The sequence below is a fragment of the Sceloporus occidentalis genome, unplaced genomic scaffold, assembly GCF_023333645.1.
Source record: "Sceloporus occidentalis isolate IW3139 unplaced genomic scaffold, rSceOcc1.0.p SCAF_7, whole genome shotgun sequence".
In the NCBI taxonomy this organism is placed as follows: Eukaryota; Metazoa; Chordata; class Lepidosauria; order Squamata; family Phrynosomatidae; genus Sceloporus; species Sceloporus occidentalis.
The window spans coordinates 67,309,777-67,333,420 of record NW_028316987.1 but is presented as its reverse complement, the minus strand read 5'-3'; the positions used below and the strand labels follow the sequence as shown (position 1 = coordinate 67,333,420).

Below are 23,644 nucleotides of genomic sequence, written 5' to 3'. Positions count from 1 at the left end.
TCATGGAAATGGCAAAGGGCAAGTCCATGCTGGATATATCTTTTCAATGAGAAAGCATGACTCATTAGAAAAGACAGTGATGCTGGGGAAGTTGGAGGGAAGTAGAAAGAGATGAAGCCCACATGCCAGATGGATAGTCGGGGAGGCTATGGGCTTCAGTCTGCAGGACCTGAGCAGAGAGGCTTGGAAATAAGCCTGCCTCTCAGCACATGTACCCCTCACCCCCGTTTTGACTAAGCACAGTTCCCTCAGTTTTGGATGCGATGTAATGAGTATCATTTATTCCATAAAATACTGCTGTTTTAAATAATCCATGGGATGATGACAATTTTTTTTGGCAATTTTTCTATTTCTAAGACATTTTTAAAAGTTTTATTTTAAAAATTGGGTTAAATTATAAAATAAGATGCGATTAAACTGGCTTGCTGATTTTTTTTAATAGCTAGTGTTTAGAATGTTGTTTTTTTAAAAAAACAACAACAACCCAAGCTCTTTATTTGAAAGAAGCTTATATAACTGGAATACCTCAGAAAGCATCTGTGGCACAGTTTTTATTAAACCTGAGTGACTCATGCTCTCACCTTAGCTTTACTCCTCCACAGGACTCTGTGAGTTAAAAGAAACAATCATCTGTGTCACCTGGAGGAAAGACGACATGATAAGGAAACAGCATGCCATCAATTTAATTTATTCAGTTTAATTATTTTAATCCCATTGTTCTACACAAGATGTGTAGCTCACAATTGAAAAAAACAAAAAGGCACAATAAAAAACAGCCATGAAAAACTATTATTATTATTATTATTATTATTATTATTATTATTATTACATTATTTATATTTCCCGCCTCTCCCTGCAGATCGAGGTGGGACTACAACAAACTAAATACAATACAAACAGTGATAATTACAACAAAACCCCTATCCCTCCCATTTTACATAATAAAATCACAATTCTCATCAAGCCATGATCAAAATGGACTGGACCATTAAGGTGGACGGGGCTGTTTTGCAAGGGGTCAAGGTGGGAAGGCCCACCAGAAGAGATTAAAGGCCAGATTAGAAGAAACACTGAAGAAAGTCAAGTTCACCTCATGATCTCCACACTGCATCTGAAAATGAGGGCTTATATCCACAAAAGTTCATGCTAAACCTTTTAAAGAAGAAACAGCCTTAAATGTATTGCCACATTTATTTATTTTTTCTGCCCTCCTTTCTCCTTTTCAAGCTGCAAGAGACTAACATGGCTACTTCTTTGAAAACCTCACAATCTGGGTACCATTGCTGAGAAAACCATCTCTGTCTTTCCCATTTGCTGTATCTAAGGTCATAGTAAATGATAAGTTGTGTTTCCTCCTGGTAACCTATGTTTCCTCCTACAATGAGATTTCCTCAAAGCTACATGTCTGGTGCTCAGAATTAAATCCTAAAGGGATCTTGTAGCACCTCTGAAACTAACTGAAAGAAAAAAGTTGATAGCACGAGCTTTTGTAGACTTGAGCCTACTTCCTCATATGCATGTACCAAATATTAACTATTAAAACATGCATTTAAGGAAGACCCGGGACAGCCAGCGGCCTAGTTTCCTCTGCAGGGACAGTGCAGCCCCCAAACTGCACACAGTCACTGCGGAGGAAAAAGAACTGGGAAAAACAGGGTTCTTTTTCTGGCAACATAAGCGCTGTGCGGCGACATGTGGATGCCTTGAGGCGCTTATGTAACAATGGTGGTGCTGGCATACACAGGGCACCGCCATTGTTACACCACTGCGCCATGCTGGGTTTAGGGACTGTGCAGTTGCCGTGCGGTCCCTAATCCTAGAATTGGCGCCAGTAAGGTGCAAAAGGTGTATACTGCACCAAAGTAGACTTAAATCTACAAAACTCATGCTACCAACTTCTTTCTTTCAGTTAGTCTCAAAGGTGCTACAAGATCCCTTTGCGTACTGATTTTCCAAACTAACACAGCTATATATTTGAACACTAAATCTATGTTTACTTTCCAATGACCACACACAAAAGAGAGGATGCTAAGTACAAGCTGAGGATAATCACAAGCTAAGATAAACAGATGTCTTTCCCTATTTAATGGACGACCTCTCTTCAAAACACAGTATATATAACATCTAGCCTGATGCTCACACAACAAGGATGCTCACACAACAAGAAGAGGAGCTTCACAGTGAACCAGAGCTCAGAGCCTAGAGAAAATTTCAAACATACCCTGGCCCAAGCTGTTTAGTGATTCAAAGAGTGAGAACCAACATTGTGAATTGAGCTTGGAAGCTAAGAAGCTGAACAATTTATGAAAGTTGTCCTAGTCCCTGCCAGAATGCTATCAGATGCTTTCTGTATCAACTGGAGCTTCCAGACTGTCTTGAAGGACAGCTAGACTTAACATGCTTTACAATTAGCCAGCATGGAAGTAGGTAAGTAGAGTTTTGATGAATGACTTAAGAAATATGTTTCTTAAAAATGCTTTCTTGGTCACCTCCCTATACCTGGGTATACAGGAGGAATTTTTGATCCAAGACATGGGAATCCTCTGCATTAAACCCAATCCTAAAACAAGTTAAACACCATTCCTATGGTCAGATCCCCCCAGCTGTGACTCATGTGCAAAACATGCTGTCTACTTCAAACCTTAGTCTTATCTGAATTGCATTTATTTGTTGAAACCAGAAATGCCTCCCACGCTAAGCACCAGTTTGAAGAATGAGGGCCTGTGCATCACAACCCATATGGGGAAAGGAAGCATTCAGACTGACAACTGGTGAGTTTGCGGTGGTTGTAGATTCCCACTAGTCCCAGCCCAGCATTAAAGACTCTTTAGAGGATGCACTAGGGGCTACATTTCAAGGCATCCAAGCAAATACTCCGTGATGAAGACAATAATAAAAAACAACACTGAAGCCAAGCCTTCTTCAAAGCAATTTGTTCAGCTGGTGAGAGTGACTTACTCCTGACAGTCCTGCCCCCTTCTCTGACCTTTTTCACTGACCGACTTTCCCTGTTCTCTAATAAAACAAAGGGAGACATTCTGCTTTAATATTGCACTTGCTCATTGGCTACAATTACAGTATTTAGAAAGCAGGCATGCACTAAACAATGTTTTTCAGTCTGCCTAGCCACTAAAATTGAATACCGCATGTTTAACAAGCAAAACTGCATGCCAAAAAAACAGGTTGGCTGAAATTTCCCTTGGGCTTCTGACCACAAAATGATGAAAGATTTAAATGAAAGCAAAGCTCAGACTGTAACAAATACCTCAACTGAGATAAGGGCATTTCTAATGAGGCAAAAGACCCAACCAAACGGAGTGGTCCAATGAAGGTTTGTTTCATAACTTAGGGTTTCCTCCGTTAAATTGCCCATAGACAATGTAAAGAGGGCATGTCATAACTTAAAACTGATTCTGTTGTCATTGTTCCCTCCAAAATCCTAAGAGTTAGCGACATATGAAGGAGCTGCCAAGCTTATAGAATTATAGGGTAGAATTCCAAGGATTCCATAAAAGAAAAGTAATTGCAGCTCAAAAATCTCACACTGCTTCCTTTGAGACTAGAGCTTTATATTCTCATAGAGAATACAAACCTTAATCTGCTTCAAATACAGGATGAAATCTGCTACTATGCAGATTTATATGGCAAGTTTTTCGTACACTTAACACTTGCTTAAAACAGCAAAGAATCCTGGGGTGACCTTATAGGCTAGATTTATTTATGCAAAGTATCAGGAAACTAATATGGGTTGGTGCATGTAAACCATTGACCAACTATTAAACTAATAGCTTATTGAATTATTTTAGGTAAAGTGTGAGGTGTATATGTGTGTGAACAATTGGCGTAGTGGTTTGAATGTTGGACTGCAGCTTTGGACTCCAGGATTCAGTTCTTAGATTGGCCAAGAAACCCACTGAGTGGCTTTGGTCAAGTCACATGCTCTTAGCCTCAGGGGAAGGCAGTGACAAACCTCCTCTGAACAAATCTTACCAAGAAAACCCCATGATAGATTGATCTTAGGATCATCATAAGTCGGAAATGACTTGAAGGCACACCACCACCACCACCACCACCACAACAACAAATATCTTGAGAGAGGGGGCCAAACGAAGATATTCAGAAGTGGTTTCTGGCACATTGTCTTGTGGCAGAGTTCTTCACATTTCTGCTCCCCAACAGGCTTAACTGGCAGTAGCAGCACTTCAAGGGTGCTTGGGATCTGTCTCTTGAATGCCTCACTGTTTCCAAAGTGCCACCAACCATGCTGGCTGGGTGACTGAACTGTAGTGCCCAAAACTATCTCTTCTAAGCTCCAGTTGCTAAATAGTTATGTCTTTATTGGTTATTATTATTATAGTGGGCCCTTGGTATCTGCTGAGGTTTGGTTCCAGGACTGCCCTGTGGATACCAAAATCCATAGATGCTCAAGCCCCATTATGTATAATGTACAGCAAAATAGTGTCCCGTATATAAAATGGCAAAATCATATTTTATTCCCCTTTTTAAGCAGTTCTTGTGACCCCAAAGGGACCTTGAAGCCCCAAGGGCAGAAAACTATACCCGTGGATTTTTTCTCCCTCTAAACATCCTTAAGCCTACAAAGTATGCCTACAGTCTAGGACATGAGGACTCCTGAATATCCTGTACCTGGATCAGCCAGGTATAGGTTATTCGGGAGTCATCAGGTCCTAGACTGTAGACTCACTTTGTGGTCTTTAGAGTGTTTAGAAAAAAATCCACAGAACTATACTTTGGCTGAACTCAGCAAGGACTGTTTTAAGAAGTGACCTGTTTTGTTTTTTGGGTTTTTAAATGTACAATTAGCTTGATCCCTGCAGCCAGGAAATATATCTATTAGTCACCGTGGGCCAAAAGAACAGCACCTGACAGAGACAGGGTAGGTCACAAAGTAATGTTTGTATTGCATTATACAGTACTCCTTGCATAAGAGACACATCTAGGCTCTTTGCCAGCTTTCTGTCATTCCAGCACAGTAAGGGCAAACATCTCTACAGGGAGAACAGTATAAAAGATTTTTTAAAAAGAGGTAAAACCAGCAAGGTAATCAAAACCTTTAACCTTCTGAGATGTTATCAAGTTAAAAGTGTGGCTTGCTTGCACCCGTTGCTTCAGTGAGCACCTGCCAGTGAAGTATGTGGAGGTCAAACCCAGTAAGATCTGCTTCTGAGCTAAAATGGTATCACTGAATCAAAGAGTTGGAAGAGACTGCAAGGGCTATCCAGTCCAACCCCCTGCCATGCAGGAAATCTACATCAAAGCACCCCCGACAGATGGACATCCAGCCTCTATTTAGAGACTTCTAAGGAAGGAGATTCCACTACACTCCGAGGAAGGAGTGCGTTCCACTGTCGAACAGCCCTTACTGTCAGGAGGTTGTTGATGTGGAATCTCTTTTCCTGTAGCTTGCATCCATTGCTCTGGGTCTTAGTCTCTGGAGCAGCAGAAAACAAGCTTGCTCCCTCCTCAATATGATATCCCTTGAAATATTTAAGCAGGGCTATCATATCACCCCTTAACCTTCTCTTCTCCAGGCTGAACATCCCTAGCTCCCTAAGTCGTTCCTCATAGGGCATGGTTTCCAGACCCTTCACCATTTTAGTCACCCTCCTTTAGACACGCTCCAGTTTCTCAACATCCTTTTTGAATTGTGGTGCCCAGAACTGGACACAGTATTCCAGGTGGGGCCTGACCAAAGCAGAATACAGTGGCACTATTACTTCCCTTGATCTAGACACTATACTTTTATTAATGCAGCCTAAAATTGCATTGGCCTTTTTAGCTGCCGCATCAAACTGTTGACTCTTGTTCAATTTGTGGTCTACTTGGACTCCCACATCCCTTTCACATGTTGTTTCATTCAGCCAAGTGTCCCCCATCCTATATCTGTGCATTTCACTTTTCTGCCCTAAGTGCAATACCTTACATTTCTCCCTGTTGAAGTACATTTTGTTAGCTTTGGCCCAGCTTTCTAGTCTATTCAGGTCATTTTGAATTTTGATCCTGTCCTCTGGGGTTAGCTATTTTTCCTAATTTGGTATCATCTGCAAATTTGTATATTTCTGGGGTGGGTGGGAATTGTGCTGATCTCTAAATACTATTGAACTGAACTACAACTCCCAGCAACCCTCGTTAGCATAGCCAGTGGTGAAAAAAAATCCTGGGAGCTGCAATCCAACAAAATATGCCTGATTCTCACTTTTGTGTACTACATCTGTAACCTACGAACACTAACATTTTAGTTCCAACTAGAGCAGACCCACTGAATCAATAGGATTGATGTGACATTTACTACTCTTCCCATTCAACAACTGATTCAGTAAGTCCACTTTAGCTGGGACTAACAATTTGATTGATGCAGTCGGAAAGTGGCTTATATTGAGTCAGAGAATTGGATTCATTTAGATCAGGACTTGTCTACACTAGTGCTGCAGTGGTATTCCTGTACTTCAAAACTCAAATCCAGAATTTGGGAATGCTGGACTATAATTTCCAAAATCTCCAGCCAGCAACCATGGACATACCATTTGTTCATCTGAATGTAATCTCAGAATAGACATACTTTGTTCAGAATTTGAAAATGCAACTTTTTTGGGGTCACATCCACTCTGATCAACACAAGTGGCATATGGGCCTGAAAAAAGGCAGTCAGGTTCTCCTTTTTCTCTTTATCCATAGCTGGAGGAAGCACATTGCTTGGAATCCTATTGGCATCCTATTCAAGCATAACCCCCTACAGAGGTGGATGCATTTTTTTTGTTTGTTTGTTCAATGTAGGATGCTGGTTTACATCAAAAGATGCAAAAAGAGTTGCCAATGGGTTTCTCATGTGTGTGGAATGATAACATGGTGCATGTTTGGTGTCTTGTTCAGTTGTGCAAATTTGCCATCCTATACAACTATACAAAGGATGTACAGCATAATCAGTACATAATTCTGCATGTGGATATTTATGCAACAGTGATAAGGGTTGTTTGTTGTTAACTGCCCTCAAGTCAGCTCTGACTCATGACACTGTGGTTGAGACATCTCCAAGCCTCCCCCTCATGTCTTGCTATGCTTATGTCTTGTAGATTTAGGCCTGTGACCTCCATAATTGAGTCTGGCCATCTGACATGTAGTCTTCCTCTTTCTCCTGCCTTCCACCTTTCCAAGCATTATTGTCCTTTTGTGTAAACTGTGCCTTCTTCTAATGTGGTCAAATAACAATAGCCTTAATTTTGTCATCTTGGCTTCCAGGAGGCTTTCTGGTTTGATCTGTTCAAGGACCCATTCTTTTGTCCTTTTGGTTATCCACTAAGGGTAACACAGCTGTATGAGTGATTGCTTACTTCCAGGTAACCAAAGGGTTGAAGCTGAGATTTAAACACAAGACCGCACTCACCCAATTAAGTATTCCTGTGCAAATGAAAAGTGTGAAAACTTCTAGATACTTGGGGTCAGACCTTTCTTAAGAACAGCAGCTTTAGCAACATCTCTCAAAGACTGAGAGGTGGGTGACCAGTATTTACTACTTCTCTTTGGAAAGTGTGGATGAGCCTGCATAAATAGCTCCGGGCACCTTGCTTTCTGCAATGGACATGACAGCCAGAATGCCAACTTGTTTTGAGCATAATAACTGTGAGTTCATCAGTTGTGTAGTGCTTTTCATATTTCTTCAAAATGTGGTTGGATGTGACCTCAGACTACTTTGTAAGCTTGTGACTGGGAGGAGCTTACCATCATGTACGAGAATGCCTTCAAACATGACCCAACTGCCTACTTTAAATAGAGACTATTACAGGGTGGAATTCTTTTAATGACATGTGCAAGGATAAGTCATGCCAAGCATGCTGGTTGATTTTTGTTTTACAATGGGCAACAGTCCTGTTCAGCTGATGGCCACATAAGTGGATTTGTGCACATGGGACAACTGTGCAGCAGTGCAGTTAATTACATAGAATAGCACATGAATGCAGACTGCAGCTATACGCACAACCGTATAATGGGTGGTTAGCCATGTTTCAACCAATGATCCAGGCATGAATACATTGGTATTGTGTACCATGAATCTCAATCATAGTTCCCTTCTTTCCATCCTCATTCATGTCCTGACTGCTTGGTGCACTCATATTTAACAAAGGATGGAGGGGAAAACTCAGGGGACATCAAGAATTGGATTAAGGGGCACAAGAGACCCCTCTAGGGCATCCAGCCCTGTCATCAACTTGGAGTTCCTCCCAAAGAAGAAAGGTGGCTATTCAAGAATTAATCTAAAGTAGGGGCTTTCCTATGCAATCTTGCTGTGGGTTCCTTGCGAATGTATGCAAAAGAGTGCTATGTGGATGGCTCCCCTCTAGGACTCAGTAACTAATTTTGTAAATGCATTTTCTCATATTAGCTATTCAAAGAATGTGAGTAACCAAAAGTGTATGTATGGGGAAGAGATTCAGTCTCATCTCCACACCCATCTGAATAGCTGATGGGTGCAGTAACTGTTGGACACACTAACTGTTGGTTTATTTATTACTTAATGAATTTATACCCCATCTTTATTCTTGCACAGGAACCAGGGCAGATTACATCCAATTAAAACAAGTACATACATACCTACATACCCCCTTTCAAAAAATGACACACACACACACACACACACAGAGAGAGAGAGAGAGATTGAGAGAGAGAGAGAGAGAGAGAGAGATGTTTGGTTCCTTTTGTTTAAGAGAGGATTTTTCATCTAAAGACCAGATCGACTCATTTTAGGCCTCATTGGGAATAGGTGCCAATTATTCCATTGTCTAGAAATTAGTGTAATTTCTATGTATGCAGGGCTAGATTCAGTCATACTAAGTGAAGACCCATTGCAATCAATCAGATTGTAAAAATTATACCAGATCTAATACGTTGCAGAGGATTGAGTTAGACTGAGACAACAGGAGACCAGGGATAGAATCCTCCCAGCTCAGCCATGGAAACCCACCGGGTAATCTTGGGGATATAACAGTCTCTGCCTTATAGGACAACAATGGAAGAATTCTTCTGAATAAATCTTGCCAAGAAAACTCTATCATACTGTCACAATAGGTCAGAGGGCTAGTCTACACATGGTGTGCATTTTCGCATTCACATTGATGGTCTTCACATTTCACATTTATTAGCATCAACCTTCCCTCTGCCAAAAATGCACAGCCATCTGAATGCATACAAAGCAGATGGATGGCCACAGGTGTGATAATGCACATTTTTGCAGATTTCAAGAGATACAAAAGGTAAACCAATGTAGTCTTTTCCCAAAGAGTCCCCCACCCCTGCAAAAAGCCCAAATTCCTGTGAATCACTTGTGGCCAGATCACATTCTACTTGACTGGGATGAGGAGTATTTTAAATGTGTAGACTATACTGAAGTCGCTTTGAAGGCACATAATAACAAATCTGAATCCAACTTATAGACTTTCTTAAGATGACAAATATCAGAAAATGAAAACAAAAACAAAGTAAGAGTAGCACTTGATTCCACTGAAAGACCAATGTTCTCAGTTTAGACATACTGTAGTTTTAAAATGAACGTGATGCAAAAAGAAAAAGAAATCCACACTTTTGCAGAATTTAGCATCAATGAGTTGTAAAGTTGATCTTCAGTTTCCATTAAATCTGAGTCACAGTTGGACAGCCCCCTTCCCCCCAAAAAAGAAAAGAAATAGTAACACAGGGTCTGCTTCTTTATGAAAGCCAAAAAAATCTGCTTAGTGTTAAAGTGTGATACAATAAAACATCCAAGATTTCTTCTAGTATCACAGTTCTTCTGGCTTTTTTTTAAATCATACAAATTATTTTATTTAAAAGAACACAAAAATTATTCCTCTTTGCTGGGGGTGAAAAAGGTCAGGAATAAATCTTGTTATTTTAATTTGCAATGTAGGTTGAAGTTAGGCACCTCCTGGATAGAGCAAAAAGCTCAGCTCACATTACTCTGACCTTTTCCACTGCTAGAGTCCAGGACACAGTGGAGAGCTCTGTGAAATACAGTGCCAATGAGCAGATGCCCGTTATACACTGCAGCAGATGAACTCCCTTGAATTAATGAACCATCATCAATATACACTTGGGTGACTGTAGGCTTCTCAGATAGAATATCTTGAATGCGAAGTACCTGAAACAAAGCAAAAATTAACACTGGTTAACACTAACCCATCTGGAAGTATCACAAACTTTCCAGAATTTCCTTGTTGTTGCTATATACCTTCAAGTAGTTTCCAACTTACAGCAATCCTAAGGCCATAGGTTTTCTGGAGCTGAGAGTGTGTGAACTGTTCAGGGTCATCCAGTGATCTTCCATGGCTAAGCAGGGGATCAAATGCTGATTTCCATAGTCATAGTTCAATGTTCAAACCTCTATACCATGTAGAGCTTCCTATGTTGGGTCAGCCTTACTCAGGAAAGCTTTTCTGGCTACCTGTTTTTAGATGGTGCTACTGGCCATGATAGATGGTTGAGATCTTAGGGTTCACTCTGGCCCAACATAGTCATTATTGAGGAATTGATAACCTTGATTTTAAGGATATAAACAAGTTGGAGCAGGTTCAGCAAAGGGCTCAAGTATGATAAGAGATATGCAGAACAAAGAGCCAGCATGGTGTAGTGGTTTGAGCACTGGACTATGGATCTAGAAACCAGAGTCTGAATCCTACCTTAGCCATGGAAACCCACTGAGCAGGTCACACTCTTGGGCAAGTCACACTCTTTCAGCCTCTGAAGAAACTTGCCAAGAAAACCCCGTGACAGGTTTTCCTTAGGGTTGTCATAAGATGGAAATGACTTGAAGGCACACAACTACAGAACAAAACACATGAGGAAAGGTTGAAGGAGCTGGGCAAGTTTAGACCAATGAAGAGAAGACTGAGGAGTGTCATGATTGCACTCTTGAACTATCTAGAGCTATCACAGAGGTTTGTTCTATTTCTGTGAGAACTCCCCTGCATTCATATATTCATTTGGGGGTTCTGTCAGAGGGATTATTAGTTTAGGGTTTTGTTTAGATATTATTTGATTAAGGACATAATGGGTTTGATATATATTGGTTAGTTAGAATGTACTAGAAGGTGATAGATAGATGGCTAGCTTCTGTGCTTGCTTATCAGGGTTGGAATGTTACAATGTTAGGGTGTTACCCAGCCAGGCAGAGACTGCTCTTGTGTTGGGAGGGGTGAGTTAAACTTTAGGAGTTAATGCTAATACTTATAGGCTGTTATAGTAATATGTTCATGATGTTAATATATGTTGTTGTTATGCTTTATATGCTGCCATGTATGTTGGGTTGTGGGTTGATGGGATATATAACCATTCTTACATATACTCATAGGTTGTTAAGGTTTTATAATACTTAGTTTGGTAGTGAGGGATGTCTGGATTTCAAGGCCACAGGTGCAAGGAGGAGATAACGCTTGGTGAGAACTTAATTGTTTTGGGAACAGGCCAGAGAGCCCAGACGAGAGGACACTACGTCACCGGGGTGGAGATTCCTCACTGCGCGGGAAAGACTGATCCAATTAATTAACTTTATTGCTTTATGGGGGTGGGTCTGTTCGTGGGACTATATAACCCATCTGTAACTATGTATCTTCATTCCTGACAAAGAAGTCACTTCTGTTGCCTATACCTTTACCTTTCAATAAAGCTGTTACTTTTTATAAGCACAGCCTCTTGTTGTTTGGGGGTGGCAATTGGGAGCCTGACAATTTCAGAGGGCAGAACCAGGTTCTAGAACTTGGCCTTTAGATATTTATAGAGTGCAATCATGTCACCTGTTCAGTCTTCACTGGGTTGACTTGACCAGCTCCCTCAATTTCTCCTCATATGTTATGTTTCTCCTCACATGTTTGCCTTTTCCTCATATATTTGCTTAATGTTTGCTTTTCTTCATGTTTCCTTTCCTCATATACTTGGTTTTAAGTTACAGGAGGGTGGATTTCCATTGCACTTTAAAATGAATATCTTGACTGTGAGAGCACTTTGGAAATGGAACTAATTGCCTAGACTGTTGGCAGGGTCTCTTTCTGTGGAGATCTTCAAAAAGAGGTTGGACACTACCTGCTGGGAATCTCTAAATGGAGTTCCTGCACTAAGTGGTGGGCTGGACTTTATGGCCTACAAGACCCTTTCCAACTCTATGATTCTATGTACCTCTGGGAGAGAGCTTCCACAATCAGTGGCAACTGGTGGCTCCCAAATCAGTGGGATGCCAAATCTAATCCAGATTTTTGTCTGAACTATCCAAAGCTCAGATCCTATCTTGGTGATAGAGTTTAGCATCTAAGATAACTAAAGTTCAGACTAAACACTAGAGCTGATTCACTCCACTATCATGAAAGCCACCAGTTACCATTCTCCACAAGATATCTTGTTTTGTTCTGTGTACTCAGAACCACATTTTTAACTTTCCAGATACTGTTTTTTAAAATTTGGATTCAAAAATCATTGCAAGGAAAATAATTTATTTACTATCAGGTATGGATTTTTGCAACATACAGTCAGAGCTCCAAAAACTTGTTTTTTTCAGAGTACAGATCCTCCAGACAGACATCATTGGCATGGTGGTTGGGTGATTCTGGACACTGCAATCTAACAAAAGCAACTTTTCCAAACTCTGTATATAGGGTGTTTCTTTTTACACTGGCTGTTGCAAAGTATCCATGTCAAAGTGCTATCAGAGAAAACTTTAAATGATGACATTTTGGTTGTTTATGTTTCAAAGAAGTAGCCATGTTAGTCTCTTGCAGCATAACATGGAGGATGGAAAGGGGAGAGGGAAAACAAGCAATATGGCAGCACCTCTAAGACTGTTTTTTATTCTAGCATGAGATTTCCTAGATATAAACCCACTTCTTCAGATGCAGCTGCTTGTTGTGGGTACCATATTTTTAGCAACCGTATTTGCAAATGCAATTTGTGGGAGCACATGTTTTTAAGTGTGCCTTGTTTGGCTACAAGCAATGCAATTTTGATCTGACCTAAATCTGTACTAACAGCCAAAAAAAGCCTTCTGAACAGACTGCAAATTACACATAATGGTATGCCTGACGCAAATTGTTTAGGTAATAATTTTAAAAAGTAGTCTAGAAAACTAAAACCATCTTCTCACCAAATTTAAGGCATGATCTTTTTAATAGGAACTCAAATGAGGGAAGAGGATGTGCTGACTAGTTAGCCAGTTTAGGTAAAACTGTTTAATAACAGTTAGGTAATCTTGTATAAATGTATGTACCTTGCACATCATCTTGAAATCTTCTGATTTAGAGATGTTTTTAATATTTCCGGTGATAGGGAAGACCTGGTTCACAAAACTGGTGTTTTTTCTCCTATATTGTGCCTGATATGTGAATAGCTCTTGTATGAAAATGACACGTCCCACCCCCAAAAGATTATAAACATGGCATTAATGAAGAACCTATGTAGTGAGGAATATTCAACTGCATGGCAATTCTCCTGAGGTTTAGAGTCACTTGCATATGCAAACCAAGACAGTTGATTTCCTGCCAAACACCCATGTTAATTTGGCAGGATGGACTGGATCATGGTTTCTTCTGGATGTTCTCGTTTTAAATCATTTTGGCAACTGCTATCAAACCATTTATATTTGCTTAATATATTGAAACAGAGTGTTAGTGGACTGAACACTGGACTCAGCCATGGAAACTCACTGGATGACCTTTGACAAATTACACTTTCTCCGTTTCAGAGAAAGGCAAGAGCAAACCCTCTCTAAACAAATCTTGCCAAGAATCCCACCATAAGTCAGAAATTATTTGGAGGCACTCAACAACAAATATATTATTTCCTTTGCTTCACTGTTTTTTCTTGCTGCTGACTGTCCTTATCTTTTTATTTTCTGCAAATCAATTGGGGGAAATTTTTGAAACAAATAGCAACTTCCAGGCCCTCTCATACCCTGGTTAAAATGCTATCACACATTTATCATTCATCTTGTTAAAATAATTTCTTACTGACCTCTGAACCAGGAAGGTTCTCTGGATCATAGAAGATCAGCTTCATGCCATTGGGATGGCATCCTACCCAAATGTCTCCAGTGTAAGGATCAACTGATATGTTATCAATCAGGGTGTCTGACTGGAACACCTAAAGTACACAGGGGAAAAAACACGCAACATTAAAGAAAAGCTTACAGTGACCAAAGGTAATGCTGAAAACAACTGCTCGCCTTGTAGCCAGTGCATCTTCAGGTGATATACATTTATTTTTCTCTTGGATGGAAAGGAGGACAGGGGTATTTGTTGGTATTAAGCTGAACCAGGATGTTATGCAGCATGTTCAAAAGGAAGGTTGCCCAGAACATAGAAAACATGCCATATGCTGATCAGAGATACTGTTGAGGGCTACATTACAGTAGTGCATGGGACCAAAGGCAAAGGTTTGTGACTAAAAATAACTTATTTTAATAATGCTCCTACTGCCAGGAACCAAGGAGAAGCATTTCAACCTTTTAAAACAAGGGAGGAAAACCCCATACAAAAACTGGACAACTACCACATGATCCTATAATGGAGATGAGTTTATTCTGGTGGCAGCAATCATCTGTTTTATATTCAGGTTAAGAGTGAACATGCTACATTCCAAACTTTGTTTTCAGTAACAGAACTGAGCTCACAGTCTTTCAAATCAGTGTTTCAAATCAGAATTGCACTTCTGGATCCTACCAACTGTTCTTACTTTCAGTAACCTAATTTGGGGGGAGCCTTTTTGTGCTTGCAGTTGTTAAAAAGGGTGGGGGGAGTCAGAAACGTGCTGATCTTATGGAAATAACTCAGGGAATTGGCAGTAGATCATGTTCTTATACCTAGAATTGATATACACAAATGGCAACAGCTTTCTGGGGTTTCAGACAGGATCTTTTAATGGTGCTGTTGGGGTCTGAACCTGGTATATTTTGCATGAAAAAACATGTGGCCCACAGGTAACCCTAACCCAAACACCAAACAGTAGGGCTGCATCTACACTGGAGAAATAATCCAATTCGACAACACTTTAATTGTTATGGCTCAATGCTATGGAATCCTGGGATTTGTAGTTGTGGCACTGGAGCTCTCTGATAGAGAAGGCAAAATATCTCACAAAACTACAATACCCAGATTTCCACAGCACTGAGCCATAGGAGTTAAAGTGATGTCAAGTTGGATTACTTCTGTGGTATGGATGCGGTCTGAGGCTCACAGGTAACCTTAACTTAAGCTATTATAATTTCCCCAAAGAGGTGACACTATCAGATACCTGGTAAGAGAAAGGAAATTGCCATCAAGCTACCATTCTGCCCTATCTGACCCTGACTAACCCTGGTATAGCTCTGAGAATGAAGCTGTCTCCTTTTGGCCATGCTCATTTGGCCTGTGCCAAAAACAAAACAAAACACCAAGAGTATTTTTTAAGAAGTTGAACATTGATGGAAGGATAGTAATAGGAGTGCCATTCTTGCCCCCTAGGAAAAGAATCCCAGAGCCTGACAGCAGCCATAAAAAAGGCCCTACTGTAAGGATACTAATACTTCAGGGGCAACTCAACTACTTTATAGGGCTGCAAACAACAGAATATTTCTTAATTTCAGGGATGTCTGTGTGCACCCAGCACTATTTCACCAGTTTCCCACTTTGTCCAATGGCCTTGCTGCACATCCTAGACTCCTATGGTTTTTGGCATAAGCCTTCAGGATATGTTTGCCCATTTTAACCTGTCTTGCTGAAACATGAGTTCACTAGATTTGTGCCTATTTGATCCAGTGGTTTTTCTAGCTCTTCAGGGAATATCACCAACAGCTCATTGATGTCAACATATAGCAGATATAATCATATCAAGGCAGGAGAAAACTGCCCAATATGCATGATTTGTTTCAGATATGCAGGCCATACATAACTTACCTTTAAACGAGACAAACTCAAATTGGCATGTTTTTCAAAAACATGAATGCTATGGTCCATTATATCAGCAACGTAGACATACCTTGAAATGAAATAAGGAATCTGAGTGTATTTTTCATGAAAGTCTTCCAATTTTAAGAAACTCTGTCTTGCAACACAGTCAAACGCTTTATGCATTCATTCATAAGAGGAGCTCAAAATGGATAGTTTTGAGCTCCTCTTATGGAAGCTATCCATTCTGAGCTCCTCTTATGAATGAATACATTAAGTGTTTGACTGTGTTGCAAGAGGCTTATAGTAATTTAGGGTGATATTTCAAGCAGCTTTTAATGCAATCAAAATAATATTCAATGCTTTGAGTAGGTATGGGGGGCAATAATTTGGGCAAGATGCAAAGATGCATTTTGGCACCCAATGTTCATAGAACTGAGACTTTCCTCTACTCCCCCAATTTCTGTAGCCCCTGGATTGCCAAATCCTGTTCCAGAGATTTCCCAGTCCTCCAAAGCACATGTTTAGTGTACATGAAGAGCTGCAGGAGGAAGGGAGGGATCAATTATACTGATAGAAACACTAGAATCCAAAAAAAGTGCACCACTAGAAGCTGGCACACATTCCTTCCAAATTACAATAGCAAAATCTCTGGAAGGTAGAAATTTGGATGTTTATGGTATGTTATCCTACAAAAGGCTCCCTAAGACATTTCTGTTAACTGAAAGTAGCAAATACATTATTCTATGAACATTACCCAAAGATCCTGAAGAGCTCTAAGATCCACAGTTCTCTGTATACCTGTCCTTGATATTAATTACTGAGTTCAGAGAGCATTCTCAAACTATATAGGACAGATAAGGAAAATATTGTTGGCTCTTCCTCTCCTAATTTTTTCTTTCTTTCTCTTAAATTAGGCGTGGTACAGACCACCCAAAAAGGGCAGACTCCCGGTGCCTGTTTTTCCGCCGGAGGGAAGCTGCAGCTGCCAAACCGCAAAGCTTCCTGCCGGCAGAAAAAGAACCTGCCAAAAGTGTGTTGTTGTAAAGCTGTGGCGGCAGCGTAACAAATGCGCTATTGGTGCACTTGTTACATAAGTACTGTGTGGACACTGTGTGGCGCTTACATAACAATGGCGGCACCCATGTATACAGGGTGCCACCATTGTTACACCCTTATCACGTGCGAGGATTGCGGAGCATGTGGCGCTTTGCCCCCAGGCAACCCTCGCATGTGACAAGGGCGTCACAAAGGGCCCGTATGTACCAGGCCTTAGTTTGCTTTTTCACCCACATTCAGTCCAACTATGATTTGCACAAATGACAAATTTGTCCAGTTGAGAGTTAACAATAAACTGTGGTTTACTAGTCAGAGGGGAGGGGAACAGGAAGACTGCACAAGCCAAATGTTTCTTCATGCAACCAGGGAAACACAGGCTTGGTTTACATAAGGGTGAGCTGTTTATGACCCTCCATATGTTGTTGAACTCTAGATCCTATCATCCCTCACCATGGGCTTCCTACACTTTCAAACTTCCCAGCCATTCACAGATGTAATAATTTTAAATACATCCAAATGAAAAAAAAGAAACGGTCCCTTAATTTCTAAATGCTCACACATTGATAACACATTTAAAAGTTAGCCATCACTTAATTTTCACATCAAGGTTGATGTCAAGTACAATATTATCACATTAAGGCTGATGTCAAGTGCAATATTAGCACCTTATGATTACATTTCAGGAAAACACACAACAAATTAGTTTAGCAAGCCAGAAGAATAATTAAAGTGTATCAAGTCAAGAAAGCATAAACACCCGTTTGGAAAAATAACAGTACTGTAGCAATATTTCTCCTCAGTGAGACAATTTATGCACCATGCTCTACACTGCTCTAAAAATACTTCTGTAAAAATTAATACTGGAACAAATGGAGGACCTTTGAGCTCTAATGTCCACACAAATGCAGGCATGCTATGGATTCTTATCAAGTTCTTGGGACTTTTCAGATGGTGCCAACATTTGGAAACGTTAATTTCATGGACCATGTCTCCTTGTTGGTATGGCCCTACTCAGGATATGTCTATCTACCGAGATCAGATAGTTGATCGTGGTTTTCTCAGTGGTTGCACCCAACCTCTGGAGAAGCCTCCATAGAAATTTCAATGTCACTTGTGACCCAACTCAGTGTTATTCATCGCATTTCCAAGAAAACCAGTCTTACTGGAAAGACCAGAAAGCATAAAGGTTCTGCTACTGATAACTTTTATTGTCTGTTTTTCTTGTTCACCTCACTCTAGTCATTTTAGTATGTTTAGTATTTTTTTATCTGTTCCCTATTTTGTGGCAAGACAACTGCAGAAAGACAGGATATAAATATTTTAAAAACAAACAAAATAAAGACAAACACATATTAACTCTGCATAAGCCAGGACAACTATTTTGAAAATAAAAACAAAAACCACCTACTTTCCATCCGGTGAAATGTTAATGCCATTGGCAGAGTAAAGTCCTCCTGCCACTTCTTTAACTTCTTTTGGACTGTAGTAAACAACATTTGTCCAAGTCAAACCCAGAAACATCTCCAAGGTCTTCAAGTTGGCTTCTGTGAAGTAATAATCGTTGGTGGCGTAGAAACTATCAGGGCCCACAGCCACAATATCATTCACACTATAAACAACAACAACAAAGATTGAAGAAAAGATATATAACTGTGGCAGGAAAAATGTGGTATAATGGAAACACGTCACTCCAGATCTCACATATGTGGCACTTGAAACTCCTGCCAGTTTCTTAAAGTCCCCCAAGCCCCATTTAAAACAAAACAAAACAAAACACTGGTGCATTTCCCCCAAAAAACCTGCACAGAAAATCCCCGAACAAGTGAGAACACCTCCTCATGTCCCTCCACTTCCCAGTAACTCTGTCTTTATTCATGTCATTCTCAAAATGGTGACAAATAATGACACAACATAACATTTTGGGAAGGACTCTGAAGAAATATGGAAATATTTTGGTACTTTAGTCTATTTGGAAGAAATCACCCATGAACTCCAAACATTTGCCCATCCTATAGACTATCAAAGATATTATTTCACACCATCTAAAAACAATTCACAGCCTGGACCCAGAGAACACAAAAGACAGAGCAGATCCAGTCAAATAGGCTATATCTAATTTTCTGTCCTATCTTACTGAAGCATGTGAATATTTGTATAACTAAAACTATGGGTTAGCCCCAAATTTTGTTGTACTTCAGAGGATATACATTGAAATGAATGGGACAAAACTGGGTCTAATCCTATCAAATGGCTGTTCTATAAGCTGTCCTCCTCAAAGGAGAGATAATGACTTTGATTTTATATTGTCACAGCTTTACAACACTAACACATTGGTTTGTTGTTTTTGTTGTATGCTTCCAAGTTGTTTCCAATTCATGGCAATCCTAATGCAAACCTATCATGGAGTTTTCTTGGCAAGATTTCTTCAGATGAAGTTTGCCATGGTCTTCCACTGAGGCTGAGAGCATGTGACTTGCCCAAAGTTACCCAGTGAGTTTCATGCCCAAGTGGGAAAGAGAATCCTGGTCTCTAGAATTGCAATCCAACATTCAACCCACTACACCACGCTGGCTCTGTAAGTAAGTGCAGATACTCATGCTTAAATGTGCACTACACAGACAATTACTTAGAATTAACCATAAACATAGTGCTTAAGGAACAATGAAAGCCAAAATCACACTGACTCAAAGACTGAATGTATAGTCCCTCAAATCCATCACCAAGCAATTTAACCTGGTCCTCACTCCACTGCTCTTCAACTGTCAACAGACCACCCTCCTACTTGGTCTAACTTGCCTCAACTTTCCCCTCCACCTTACCTTAACAGACACCCCCAGATTGCTCATTACTTGGTACCTTGACAGGAGCTCATGCTTGATAGTTTTAAGGTGCACAAGGGAATTGTCATCCTCCATAAATTTGAAAAGTTCCACCGTTGTCTTGATTTGGGGATGATTTACAACAAAGAGGTATACAGTATCATCTGGGGAGAAACACATAGTCAAGCAAGTTTGGTAATACTTGGAACAGAATGCCATTTTGAGAAGTGTAGGCTGTATCTATACTGCAGCACTAAAACATTTTGATCCCACTTTAACTAACATGGCTCAAATGTTATGGGACTGTGGGATTTGTAGTTTTGTAAGATATTTAGCCTTCTCTTTCAGAGAGTTCTGGTGCCACAATAAATGCCAAATCCCAGGATTGTAAAGGATGGAGCTGTGACAGTTAAAGGGGTAGCAAATTCTGCAGTGTGGAGGCAGACTCAGGCAACAAAATAAAGCAGTCTATTTCCCCCATCCAATGGTGTTCAAACATAGCTTTCTAGAAGGATTCTGCACAGTCAAAACGTTCATTCTTGAATCCCAGAGGGGAAAAAAAGAGGACATTTATCTGCATTTTGCTCATAAAACTTTAAGTAAGCCTCCTTCATGTGTTACAGGTTTTCATCAATAACACTGCTGACCATTGTGTGTTCCCACCAAACTGTGCCCCTCCAACATACAGTACACACCCAATGTATATGGAAACTGTAGCATGGGGCTGGCATAGTGATGTGTTACTGGGTACAAAGGCCAGCAACCTGGCTCTTGTCATGTCATGTCTCTGTCCACCACTTCATGCATGCAGCATAGTACAATGGAACCTGACCAGTGTTTAGAAATTTAAAATTCAGAGAAATTTTGTTGCCATGAAAACAAATATCCCCCCCCCCAGTTTTTCTCCCAAACAGCCCCCCTCAGCAATTTCCAGAAAGAAATAGACAAAATATGATACCACCACCCTTTACAGAACAAAGCTCACTGTTATCTTTAGGACTATGAACAGTATTTTGTATAATTTTGTTTGGTATAAAATAACATTTTGTATATGATTAACAAATTTAATTATTAGTTACAAATGGAGCTACAAGGTTTTGAACTTGAAGGGGCCTCTTTAGTTTTTGCCAGTTCATTCAGAACAGGCAAAAACAATAAAAACAGAAGACACTATCAAAATTAGTAAATCAGAGCAAATTATTTTGTTTCCTTTCCATAATGTCAAGCAGGCATAAAATGGTTGTTTCCACAAAAGGAAATGACAAAAGGAAACTGGAACCAAGAACTGTCACAGATAACTGTACTTTGCCTTACTGAACATCGATTTTAGAAAAAAATGTTGGGGAGCAAATGAACACCTTGACAACATTGTCTTAAATATTTTAATCATTCTGAAAGAAAATATAGTATATTTATTTATTATTTAATTTATATCATACCTATTTCCCAGCATGGGATTCAAGACAACTGTACACTGTTTTAAAAGCACAATACAATTGATAAACTCCTAAAAGAAAAGTTAAAACACATTTAAACTCAATTTCTGTTTTAAAAACAGAAGTTGAAAACAGCATTAAAGGATGCTTAAAAACATATTAAAATAAAAATCTCTATATTTCCCACTAAAAGCTTTATCTGCAATAACACACTAAAAACAAAAAGCTTGCTTAAATAAAAAGGTCTTTACCTGCCAGCAGAAAGACAGAAGGAAAGGGACCAACTGAATTTCCCAAGGAAGGGAATTCCATAACTTGGGAACAAATACCAAGAAGGCTTACTCATGTTCTCACCAGACAGGCTAGGATGGTAGTGGAACTCAGAGAAAGCCTTCTCTTGCAGATCTTATGGCTTGGGCAGGCTCAGATATTCCATAAACTGTTTAAAAAATTTTTTGCTGTTTTTTCCCTGATTTTTCTGGGGGAACGAAAGACTTCAGAATTTTTTTTCAGGCCTTCAAATCTCTACCACTGTTGATTTTGAACACATCAAAATCAAAATAGCTTTACTTGAATCCAGTCTCCACTTAAAAAAAAAAGAACTGTTAATGTCTAGCAGCTCCATAGAAGTTTGCTTGGTCCATCTCCAGTGAAGAGGATTGCCTCACCTTGCAGTGGTGAAATAACATGTTCTCCCCAATGTGGACTATCGAAAGCTGCTACTTCTTCCCTTGACTCAAACCATTTATTCTTCTGTAAAAAGTTCATCCCAATATATGAAACTGACATATGAGACTTCAAGATATGTCTATTTTAATCTAACAAGTAAGCATGAGACCTAAAGTCCTGGCCTCTCCAATCTGTTTCTTCCCTTGATCTCCTTCATAAACCCAGCATTACAAGAAAGACTCACTCATGTGTTCATGGCCTGCACAAGTCTAAGTAGGAGGACCTATACTTATCTCTGCAGCCCATGAACAGTTTTTACTACCACGTTCATAATCCCGAGTCACTGGCTGGGTGAGCCTACTTGTTGTAGTCCCCAAAGTAACTTTTCAAAGCACTATACCTACAGTTTAATAAATAGTTTTAAAGGAACAGAGAAAAATGAGCTGCAACCTGCAGATAAAAACGTGAAAATATCACCACTCTTATGAATGTATTTTTAAAAGACCTTTGGCCATGAACTGGCTCCAGGTGGAAACTAGAAACAGCTGGAAAATGGACGTCACCTGGTGTCCTGTTGCAACTGTCTCTTCTATAGTCCCTCCTTATAAGCAAGTCAACTTACCCTCATCAATGTATAGGCTGATCCCATGAGGATTAAAAGATGCCAGATCAAAGCCACGGCTGATTCTTAGCTCAACTGGTCGAGGATTTTCTTCATTTAAATCCATTAGTAATATCTCTCCTCTTTTATCAGGGGCAAAACTTTGCAACCCAGGGTATTTTAAGCCCTTGAAAACAGAACAAAGCAGAAACTTTGTTGAACAACAGTTCAGAACATTGACAACTTGCCAGTGGTTTGTGGACATGGTTCTTGATACCATTATTCTGATGCATCGATAGGTAGTCCAACCTTAACGGAGATTTCTGTCATGACCTGCTCACATTTCATAACCATTCAAGAACAGTTATTGCTTTCTACTGGAGGTATGCAAGGTCCCAAGAGTCCTCTGGGCCACTAAGCCTTTCCTTCCTTCTGTCCATACAGTTTGAGAAATAAACACCCCACCATCACAACAGGAAACAGTGTGGTGTTGTGGTTTGAATGTTGGACTATGAATCCAGAGACCAAGGCTTGAATACTCGCTCAGCCATAGAAACCCCTGGGTGACCTTGGGCAAGTCACACTTTCTCAGCCTCAGAAGAGGACAAAGGCAACCCCCTTCTGAACAAATCATGCTAAGAAACCGTGTGCTAGGGTCACCATAGGTTGGAAATTACTTGAAGGCACACAACAACAATATAGCTATCCCTGTTTTGAAACAGGATCTGGCCTGCAATTTGTAACCATTGCTCCAGTACCCAATAACTTTCCACACGTGAGAGAAAAACTTACAGAACTAATGAAAGCCAGGCCATTAGGAAGAATGTCAATATCTTCTGAACCAAACTCTGCAAAGGAAAAAAAAATCTTGATTAAAAGCATCCAGGAGAGATGTCAATACAATGAAATACAAGATCATTTCTTAAAAGAGGAAGTTGTTCTGCATCAAGGCAGATCATTGGTATGGCTTACTCAGTGTCATCGAAATGTGAGTTTGGCAAAGTGACTTTTGGACTACAGTTCCCAGAATACTCAGATGCTGGTTGGAGGATTCTGGGAACTGTATTCCAATAAAGTACTTTATAACCCTCCCCCTGAGCTCTACATCAGATTGCCCTCCACTCTCCAAGTTAACCAACTTGATTTTTT

General features: G+C 40.0%; 1 protein-coding gene across 1 annotated transcript in view; it reads right to left on the bottom strand.

Annotated features, from left to right (window-relative positions):
- Positions 1–9,129: 9,129 nt before the first annotated feature.
- Positions 9,130–23,644, bottom strand: part of LOC149309878 (serum paraoxonase/arylesterase 2-like) — a 34,479-nt gene continuing 19,964 nt past the window's right edge. The window contains exons 3-9 of the mRNA XM_089533198.1: positions 23,288–23,343; positions 22,517–22,682; positions 19,827–19,953; positions 18,379–18,579; positions 15,921–16,002; positions 14,002–14,130; positions 9,130–10,147 (exon numbers count right to left, since the gene is read on the bottom strand). Of these exons, the coding sequence (XP_089389324.1) occupies positions 9,953–10,147; positions 14,002–14,130; positions 15,921–16,002; positions 18,379–18,579; positions 19,827–19,953; positions 22,517–22,682; positions 23,288–23,343 (956 nt within the window). The 3' untranslated portion in view covers positions 9,130–9,952. The remainder of the gene's footprint in view (positions 10,148–14,001; positions 14,131–15,920; positions 16,003–18,378; positions 18,580–19,826; positions 19,954–22,516; positions 22,683–23,287; positions 23,344–23,644) is intronic.